Here is an 11173-nt window from a genome sequence, read left to right as displayed (position 1 = left end):
AAAAATTATTTGTTGAAGTTAATATCTATCCATATTCATTGTAAAGTTTTTTATAAGATTACTACATTATCCACAATTCATATTAACACATGAATTATAGATAATGACTAATAGTATAAGAACTATTTTCTCCTATTTGTTTACTATTGACATTTTCAGCTGATATAATTCTAATCATTATTACAAAAATGTCACTTTATTTTCTATATAGTCAAACTTTTATAGCCATTTCCTCCACACAAGTTTGAAAACAAGAAACAACGTGAAAACTGTCCTTTTTATGATTACATGAGTGGAAACAAATCTGAAATTCCCCTAAAGTTTCAAGAATTGCCAACTTTGCCTTGAAAGTCTATCAGAAACTTGAGTAAAGTAATCAATCTATAATCATCACACAACTTCAATAAGTAATTGACAACATTTCACTTTACAGACAAATAGCAACCAAACCATAATAGAAAGTTCATGCATGCTTATCTTAATCAACTCCATCAGCATGGTTTACAATACATAATTTTCTGAACATCTATCAAGTATTGCCTCATATAATAAGGTTGCATGAGACTAAGAATTTTGCAATTTTTCATCCACTTCAACCATTCTCTGTAAGAGTTCTAATATACTTCCAGCTTTTCTCTTGGCTCTATCAGTGCCATTTTCTGATAATTCATGCAGTGCTTCTTCTGCACCAAGTCCCTTTGCTAGTTTCAACTGCAGTAAATCTCCGGTGCATAGTGACCACAAGACTGCAGCAGCATTCTCCCGGTTGCGTGGTGATCCGGTTCGTATAACCTCAATTACAACAGGGATAGGCTCAGCCTGACCGATTGCTATCCTACCCTCACGATGGCTTGCAAGGATTGCCAATATAGCTAGTGCCTCATCTACCATCCCACCTCCAGCATCCTTCAGAAATCGCATTAGTGGGGCCACTATACCAGCTTTTACGGCTCTCGATTTGTTTCCCTGATGGATAGAAAGATTGAAGATAGCGGTAGCAGCATCCTTCTTACCTCTGGGAGTACCTTCACAAAGTAACTCTATAAGAGCAGGGATAGCTCCAGCTGCTCCTATGGCAACCTTGTTCTCATCTAGAACAGATAAACTAAAGAGAGTCGCGGCCGCATTTTCTCTAGCCTCCATGCTGCCACTTTTCAGTACATCTACAATATCTGGTATAGCCCCCGCATTTACTATAGTTCCCTTGTTACTCTCATTGATTGAAAGATTGAGAAGTGCGGTAACCGCATGCTCCTGAGTTCGAGGATCTGAGGAAGACAACAACTCTACAAGTAGCGGTATAGCTCCTGCCTCGGCAATACATACTCGGTTATCTGCGTTCCTCTTAGCCAGTAACCGGAGCTCACCAGCAGCTGCCCTTTGTTGTTCAGTATCACCATATGCTAGTTTCTCCAATAAGGCACTAATCGCAGTTCGATCACAGTCTGAAAGACTGCTTCCCGATTTCTTTGTTCTACAGCTCCCTTGCTTTTTTGGTAGCTCAACACCATTGCTTTCACACCATAAAGCAATCAGACTCTTCAAAACGTAGTTAGGAGTAAGGGCTGTATGCAAGAGTGTCTGCTGTGTCTTAGGGCAGGTTCTGTGACCAGCATCAAGCCATTTCTGAATGCAGGATCTTTCATATGTCTGTAAGAGAAAGTAGAAAGTTAACAGACAGCCATAACTGACACCATTAGATGATTATAACAGTGCTACACAATCAGAATCTGGCTTATACCTGACCGGTAGAGACAATTACAGGATCTTTCATTAGTTCAAGAGATATAGGACATCTAAAATCATCTGGAATTACAGGAGACCTGTGCTTAACTGACACCTTTCTACCCTCAGAGGTGTCAGCCTCAGGATTTTCTGTGACCACACAGTCCTTTAGTTTCCTAAGAAGGGACGCCATGGCATTAACAAAGTCCTCGGGTTCTCCATTGCTTGTGATAATCAGTTCATGTATTTCAATAGACTCTTTCTTTAGGTCATTCATAGTCCTCAGGTGCAACTCCTCAGTAAGTCTTTTGAGTATACTAGGATCCGGATCCTTTTCATTTTGCGTTACTGCAATATCCAAGTCTAGTTGTAAATCAGCAAACTCTGTTCGAGCTTTGGCTCTTTTGAATTGAGCATGCACCAGTTCAATCTGAAAAAGATTAAAACGGTGGTAACAAATATGGTACATGATATTCTGTCAATTGATGCCTCCCCTTAACCTTTGCCAAAAATGTTATTCACAAAAAACTAAAAGTAGAATGATCAAACGTGATTAGTGTAGATGGAAAAAATTTGATTCACCGCAGAATTGTATATGGTAAACTTTGATTTCTAGAGTATGATAAAAATTACCTGTTCTTGAACTTCCTCTGAGATCTCAAGTTTGTCGTAAGAAATTTCACTCAAGGCTTCTTCAATTTTTTGAGTAATTTGTTGGAACTTATCAACTGTATCATTCCTTCGCAAGGCCTGTCACATGTAAAGCACTAATTAGATTAAAATCATTGGTCTAGATCTATGAAGCACATATACTTCAATATCCTTTATGACTTCACGTATTCGTATCCGTATCCGATATGTCTGCTCTAATTGAATTTGTGGATACATAATATGAACACCTCAGGATTGAAGTAAGCAAAAATTTCATCTAACAACATCCCATCAAGAAAGCTACAGGTTGAAAGCATTGGCATCCCACAAACAAGCCAAACAATAATCGAGAAGAGTTACTCTAAAAAGAGTAAAAATGAAGTTTTGGTAATTGGTACTCTTAGGAGACAGCAAATCATTATATAAAAAAAAGGTTTTGCTAAGGAATAATAATGAAAGTCTTAAATGAAAAGGACATGCAATAAAAAATGTAAAGGGTTTTGGCAAGGGGAACCAGTTCAATGAGGGAAAGTCACCGCGACTAGGGTGATGTGTACTGTTGGATGAAAATCGGACAACTTATATTCAATTGCCAGCAAATTAGAATTAAAACACAAATTGTAATTAAGTTGTAAATTTTTCATCCATGCACAAAACCTATAAAAATGGAATTTTGCTTTTCATGAGATCTCTCACAAAGCAATCAACAACCACTAGATCTAGTTTCATTCAAGGGATTCTAGCCAATTGAAAGGATGTTATGATCAATACAGGAATCATTTTGATTGCACTAGGAATGAAAATTTAGTAACAAAAAATTTAGCTAACTCATTCTTTTTGACATAACATCAAACACACAAAATTCAACTCTTTGAACAAGAAGCCATAAATAAATTTGCAGCGATACATATATACAAACTTATACGGGAGCACATCTTTTGTTCCAAAAAATATCACACATGTCATTTGCTATGATTGGTTGAAAGACGTGTTAAGTTGAAAACTTAATAATTAAGTACTTTTCTCTGACCATCACAATTGATGACACACGGAGTCCTACAAATCGTGGGGATGTGATCCCAACTTATACATATGCATACCTGATAAAGCTTACTTCCATGGTTCACAGACTGTAGAAGGATCTTAGCAGAATCCAAAGCAACCCTGAGAGACTCAAAGACTTCAAGCTGTTCATCACAGAGTGATTCATCACTGTCCCTTAATTCCTCAAACAAAGGGCTCAAAAGCTTCACCCTTCTAACCAAATTCCCATACATCCTCTTACAAACGTTGTGACACTCTGGCAACACAGAAATATCCTTTATGGTCTCAACCAAACCAGCCACAACCAGTGCCTTTCGGTTCTCTCCCATTTTGAGAAGAGGGTTAAATGTGCAAACTTTGATTGCAGAATCGATGGGGATTCAGATTTGGAGGATGATTGTGGATACCCAGATGAGGGAATTTTGGGAATTGATAAAAAAAAAATGGGGAATTTGGAAAGAGAAATTGAATTGGAGTTGAAAATTGGGATGGGAAAATAGAAGGAAGATGAGAAAGGGAAAATCAAAAGGGGAAGAAGATGAAATTGGAGGAGTGTTTTAAGGGTTAGTCATAGATATTGAATTTCGACTGTTGGAAAAGGTCGTCGTAGGATGTTTCCTCTTCAGACCAGTCTGGTTTTCTGCCATGTTGTTTCACAAGTGGGCAACACATAAATCATAATTATCGAGAAAACCAAGTATTATCTTCATGAGAAAAATATATAACTAAACACTGTATGAGTTTTATACACTTTTATTAGTTATTATATTATCCATTATTGATATTTAATTATTATTAATTTTTCATAAAAATTATTCAAATAAATGGTGGATGATGAAGCACATGTGTATAAATTTTTACACTTTTAATGGAATGATTTTACACTCTATTAACATTTACATATAAAAAAGTTTACGATAAATAACAATAGTTGAGTCCTAAAAGAATATGTATCATTCCTTCTAAGTTCTACTAATTCGGATGAGACATTTTTGTTCATAATTTTATTGTAAAAATACTACATAATGAAATTATTTGATATAAAGTGGAAAAAATTTTATTTTCTCATTGCAATTTGTTTTAGAGCATTGCTATATCCTTTTACTAAATTCTCATACTAATCCTCTTACCCACAAAAAAATGACACATGTCACTTGTAATCTAATCATTAATAATTAAAGTATTTTATTGTGACACATGTCATCTTCTTGTGGATAGAATGATTAGTAGGAGGATATAGTAGGAGGATATATCATTTTCCTTTGTTTTAACTCTTCAATTTTGTATAAACTTTGATACTCAAACTTTACTAGGGGCTCAAATTTTTTCTCACACCAAACCTACAAAATATCAAAACTAACACTTATTGAGAGTATCAATCATTCTTCTATTCAATCATATTGAATATGATTCTTCTTATCTTTACTTTTAAGGTAATAAAAAATGTTTATGCTTTTGTTTTTGTAGTATTTCTTAGGGGTGTAAGCGGTTCTTTTTTAAGGAATCGCTTAAGTTTGGTTTGGTTTATAGTTTTAAAAATTTAGGAATCGTTCAAATCGAATCGACTACATATTAAAGTAATGTATACTACGAAATAACGTTATGTCATTCTTTGTATTCTTTAGTCAATAGTGACTTAAGTTACCAATTTTGTGTGAATTGTAATATTATGTATATTACTAAATTGTTATATATGTTACTTCCTACTAAATTGTTATAATGTGTTATTTTCGTAGTTTTTGGTTTGAAACTAGAATATATCATAAATTATTATATGTTTTTATTATATATGTTACTAATTATGAATTCTATTGTTATATATGTTACTAATTGTGGGTTGTAATAATAGTGTTGTGTTTTCTTTTGTCATATCAATGTATAATGGAATATATCTTCAACTTTCAATTGATGCAATATTTTTTAAAAACAAAATAGAAAATTCGTGGAACTGAATCGAACCAAATCATTCATAATTAGTTCAGTCCCTACAATAAAATTTGCACTTAATCGAAGTTAATCGAACCATGTATTTATGTTCAGTTAGGTCACTGAATTGCACTGTGTTTATATTACTGAAATAATAATAGTATTTTTTCTTTTATAGATAAACAATATTTTACATAATATATTTTGAACTTTCAATTTTTGTAAGAATTTTTAAAAAACAAAATAGGAAAATCATGGAGCCGAACCAAAATATTCATAATTGGTCGATTCAGTTCAAAATTTGCTGTAAATCAAACCATATTTGTGTATTATAATGTTAATAACTTTTATATTGATAACATATACATTTTTTTTCTCTCTCTTATCTTTTACAGCATGTTTATAATATTTTGCTTCATTATCTATTAAAAAATAACTAAAAATTGTATTTGTGTCATATGAGCATAATAGTTCCATCTGATTGAGGGGATAGTTCTTTTGGGCTTTCATTTATGTGCTACAAAATATAATTTTTTTATTCATATTTCAATATCTTTTATATGATATTTGATGTAGATGAAAGTTTATATTATTTATTTTTTATTAATAAGCTTCTAACTTATAGTACAAATATTTTGACAAACTATCTAAATTATAAACTTAACATATTTTTATGAGAAAAAAAGGCCAAAAATTTAAGTTTTCTCACTATATGTTGTTTACCTCAAAGTAACTTATTTTTCCATTAAATTGTCAGCTCTCATTTTAACCTTATATAACTTCTCATTTTACTTTTTGTTATGTACATTCTCATTTAATATAACAGTGAAGTCCATATTAAAATTATGTGTTATTTTGTTTTAAATATTTATATTAGCTTTATATTTTCATTTTTAGTAAATATATAACATATAATGACATATTTAAAAAAGTTTTTTTAGATAATATGTAAAAAACATTCAAAATAATCATAACATAAACAAATAACTTCATACATTTTATATAATTTACTTTGTAAAATGTAATTTTCTATCTTAACCACATTCTTATGAAATAGGTTAACTTATATTTAATTTTCAATTTAAGTAATTGAATATATCAATAATAATCTCACAAATTATACTCTCACATTTTATAAACTAAAACTAAAAACATAATATATATCAAATGCTAACTATATATAAATGTAAGGATATTTCTGACACCATTTTTTGTTGGGATTTACCTTAAATAGTTAAAAACCTCAACACCTGGAATGTATAAGGTTGCTTCATTTCAAAAATACTAGTTGTCATCTTAGGCATGAAATTTAATGTTTAAAAATAGCATAAAAAACTTGAAAGATAAGGGTGTGTTTGATTTGATCATTTATATTTTCATTTTTAAGGAAATTAGAATAGGAGGATGAAAACATGTTTTCATTTCATATTTTAAAAAAAACATGAGATTTTGTTCTAGAGATTCTGGAAATGAGAAAATGTCATTTACAATTATCAAGATGAAGCTATTTCATTTTTTTTTATTTTCACTTTTATTACATAACATTTTAACATGAGGTTTACTTCATTTGTTCTATAACTTTTTCACTTATACTGTACTTTCGACTTATACCCATATTTATTACTCATTTTTTTACCTCTTATTTCTTCATTTATTTTTAATATAGTTTTCCATATATATTAAATTTGAATATTTCAATCAATTTTTATTAAATTTTTATATTATTTAATAAATTTTTAAACTATATGTATAACTTCACACATAATATCAAAATATATGTAATGAATGGGGTATAATTTCAATACTCTCTTGCTTAATCATCAAAATGACAAAATCAATTAATATGTGTCCATCTTGTTCAAACCACATCACATCTTTATAATAGAATGTATTTTTTTCTCTCTCAATATAATAAATTTTCTCACCTCTTTTAATAGTATTGCTCAAATAGTTCGATGATGGGTGTGTTAATATATGACTTTGGGATGAAAATTGTCACCTCTTGAATTACCAACCAAGATTAAATAATATAACATTTGTATGTTATAAATTTATTTTAACTTTAACTTTCTAGGAGAGCACCTGCAACTATATGATGTTTGTAATGACCTTCCACGTGTTTTTGTGGTACTAATGACCAAGTCATACAATTAAAAGTGTTTAATGTATTTTTGACATAAAATCTGTTGGAAAATAAAACATAAATATCGAATATGAAGTTGTTCTATGAAATCAATAGCTTCATCGTTTTTAATAATTAAAAATTATAATTGAATTATTTGCAAGGATAATTATTCGAGTTTGTGAAATTTAGGGTGGATGATTTTGAAAATGAAAAGGATAATAACAAACATATTGTGAAGATTTTTGAAAATGAAAATCAGAAATTGAAGTAGAAAACATTTCTTGAAACTAAACTCACCCTAATATTCCACTAAATATTTGGTTCCTTAATTTGAGGAGATGTTCATTATGGATACAATATTCCCATATTCACAACCATTTTCTATCATATATTTTAAAATCTTCAATGTTTCCTTTATCATTCCCTCAAGTGAGAACAATTAATATAGATTATTGAATATTGTTTGAATGATTAAGATTAAAAGATAAATACACTCCATGTTTGTAAGTTATCATGTAATTTTTTTGATCAGCAATGAAAACTTTATTAATCAAGGGATAAAGATATCAGGAGAACAAGTGATACTCATATCCAAAGGATACCTATAATTAACAAAGAGAGACAAGTTGATTGGTGTCTCACGCAATCAACACAAGAGTAAGAGAAGAAAGGAAAGCGAGCATTGATAAGGTTCCAGAAATGCAGAAAAATAAGCTTCATCATCTCCTTATTTGGAACCTCAAATTCTCAAAGATAATGTTTTCCCATAATGTGCCAAATTGTCCAAATTGTGACAAACGAAAGAGCCACCCGCAAATGTTTTTTCTTGTTCTCCAACCATGTCATGTTTTTATGAGATGCAAAGAGAGTCATTACATCATTATAAATGATAGATGTAAGACCAAATCATGAATAAAGCTTTTGCCAAACAAGATAGAATATTGAACAAGAAAAAAAATAAGTGACTAGTAGTTTCCTTCAACTCGCCACAAAGAGAACAAATGAGGGGGTCTTGCATACATAATTCACCTCTATGAGCAAGATTCACTTTATTTGGTACCATATCCAAAACAATTTTTCAAACTAAGCATTTCATCTTTGTTGGAACATTAGAAGCCAAAAGCCTCTAAAAGAAAATAAGGTCACGACTTCCTTCCACGTGATGCAAAGTTTGGTAAGAATTCCTAAACGAGTATTGCCACTTATGTCATGAATCCAAGTCCAAGAATTAGCAGTGTGTTCTTTAGGCGTAGAGTTGTGAAGGAATCTTAGGAGATCTTCATATTCTACTTCCTCCCAAATGAACAAGTTCCTTCTCAAGTGTATGGTCTAAGACCAAACCTCATTACTCCAAGTACCCAATTATTCAACAGTAGCATCTTTATCCAAAGCCACCTGAAATAATATTTTAAAGGAATTTTTAGGGTATCTCTCGCCTCCCATAAATCAATCCAAAATTTAATAGAAGAGTCACGACCTAAAGATCTATGAACACCATCATTTACCCAACCATAACATATTCCCTCCATGGACTGACTAAGATTGTCTAACTCTCTCCACCAAGAAGAACCCCACTTGAAACACTCTATTTCACCACCCCTCCATTCTTAAAAACCCATCCCCATATCTCGATTTTAAAACTTTTACCCAAAGAGACTCTCCCTCACATAACAAACGCCATCTCCATTTTCCTAAAAGAGTTAAGTTAAACAAGAATAAGTTTTTCAGTCCAATACCATATTTCTCTTTGGGCATAGATACTTTCACCCATCTCACCCAATGTATCCTTTTTCTCTCGTCACCCCTCCTCCAAAGGAAACATCTTTGAATTTTGTTAATCACATTAATAACATAAATTAGGGCTTTAAAAATGAAAAAAATAGATAATTTGAGAATGTAATACCGATTTAGAAGAGTTACCCTACCGCCGAACATAATGGATTGGGTAAGCAATGACTCAGTTCTGCATCTTCCACCTTACTATGCGGTTCGGGAGGCATCATTCACTTTGCTCGACAACTGAACAAGGCGACCATTAAGAACAAGTACTCGTTGCCAAGGTTTGATGACTTGATGGACCAGCTGAGAGGAGCTACAATATTATCAAAGATCGATCTTCAATCGGGGTATCATCAAATACGCATAAAGTCGGAAGACATTCCGAAAACAACTTTTCAGACGAGTTATGACCATTAAGAATACCACATAATGTATTTGGTGTGACCAACACTCCTGTAGTATTCATGGATTACATGAACAGGATTTTTCATCCATACCTCGACACGTTTGTAGTCGTGTTTATCGATGATATCCTGATTTATTCAAAGAATCAAGACGAACATGCTGAACATCGACGAGTGGTATTGCAGATTTTGAAGGACAATCAACTCTATGCCAAACTTTCAAAGTGAGTTTTGGCTAGAGTCGGTGAATTTTCTCGGTCATGTAATCTCGAAAGGAGGAATTGTCGTGGATCCTGCGAAAGTGGAGATGGTAATGGAATGGGATTCTCCGAAGTCGGTGACGTATATCAGAAGCTTTCTCAGATTAGCGAGGTACTATAGGTATTGCAGATTTTGAAGGACAATCAACTCTATGCCAAACTTTCAAAGTGAGTTTTGGCTAGAGTCGGTGAATTTTCTCGGTCATGTAATCTCGAAAGGAGGAATTGTCGTGGATCCTGCGAAAGTGGAGACGGTAATGGAATGGAATTCTCTGAATTCGGTGACGAATATCATAAGCTTTCTCAGATTAGCGGGGTACTATAGGAAAATCATTGAAGGATTTTCAAAGTTAGCCTTGTCGCTAACTACACTAATGAGAAGCTTTCTCAGATTAGCGGGGTACTATAGGAAAATCATTGAAGGATTTTCAAAGTTAGCCTTGTCGCTAACTACACTAACGAGGAAACAAACCCTTTGTCTGGACGACGAAATGCGAATGAAGTTTTCAAGAGTTGAAGAAGAGATTGACCATATCGACTGTATTAGTCTTGCCAGATCCCAACGAAAACTACAACGTATATTGTGACGCATCGAAGCAAGGATTAGGTTGCGTGTTGATGCAACAAAGGAAAGTAGTGGCTTATGCGTCAAGGCAGTTAAAGACACATGAGCAGAACTACCCAACCCACGATCTGGAACTAGCTGCAATAGTGTTTGCCCTCAAGGTGTGGAGACACCATCTGTATGGTGTGAGATTCGAAATTTTCAGCGACCACAAGAGTCTGAAGTACCTGTTCGACTAGAAGGAACTAAACATGAGATAAAGACGATGGATGGAATTCCTCAAGGACTACGATTTTGATCTTCAGTACCACCCCGAAAAAGTTAACGTGGTGGCTGATGCATTGAGTAGGAAGTCTTTGCACATTTCAACCATGATGGTCAATCATAAAGGACTATCCAATCATTGGAGGATCTTCTCAAAGCTTGTGTATTGGAGGATTCAGGAAGTTGGGCTTACTATCTACATTTAATCGAGTTCACCTACAATAATAGTTTTCACTCTAGTATCGATATGGCGCCATATGAAGTTCTCTATGGTAGACAGTGCAGAACACCCCTATGTTGGTTTGAGGTAGGAGAAAATCTAGTATTAGGACCCGATGTAGTTCAACAAACGACGGAGAAAATAAGGATGATAAGGGAAAATATGAAGACGACACAGATTAAACAGAAGATTTATTATGACAGAAGAAGG

The 11173-nt window shown here is 32.9% G+C and overlaps 1 protein-coding gene across 1 annotated transcript; it reads right to left on the bottom strand.

The window, feature by feature from the left end:
• Window positions 1-564: 564 nt before the first annotated feature.
• Window positions 565-4075, bottom strand: LOC109341043 (U-box domain-containing protein 14). Its single transcript, XM_019578837.1, has 4 exons — window positions 3477-4075; window positions 2359-2475; window positions 1742-2155; window positions 565-1650 (listed from the first exon to the last, which is right to left on the bottom strand). The coding sequence occupies exons 1-4, from the start codon at window positions 3747-3749 to the stop codon at window positions 565-567; spliced, it is 1890 nt and encodes a 629-aa protein (XP_019434382.1). The 5' UTR covers window positions 3750-4075.
• Window positions 4076-11173: the final 7098 nt, after the last annotated feature.

The sequence above is a fragment of the Lupinus angustifolius genome, unplaced genomic scaffold (assembly GCF_001865875.1).
Source record: "Lupinus angustifolius cultivar Tanjil unplaced genomic scaffold, LupAngTanjil_v1.0 Scaffold_332, whole genome shotgun sequence".
NCBI lineage: Eukaryota > Viridiplantae > Streptophyta > Magnoliopsida > Fabales > Fabaceae > Lupinus > Lupinus angustifolius.
This window is presented reverse-complemented; position numbering and strand designations above follow the sequence as displayed.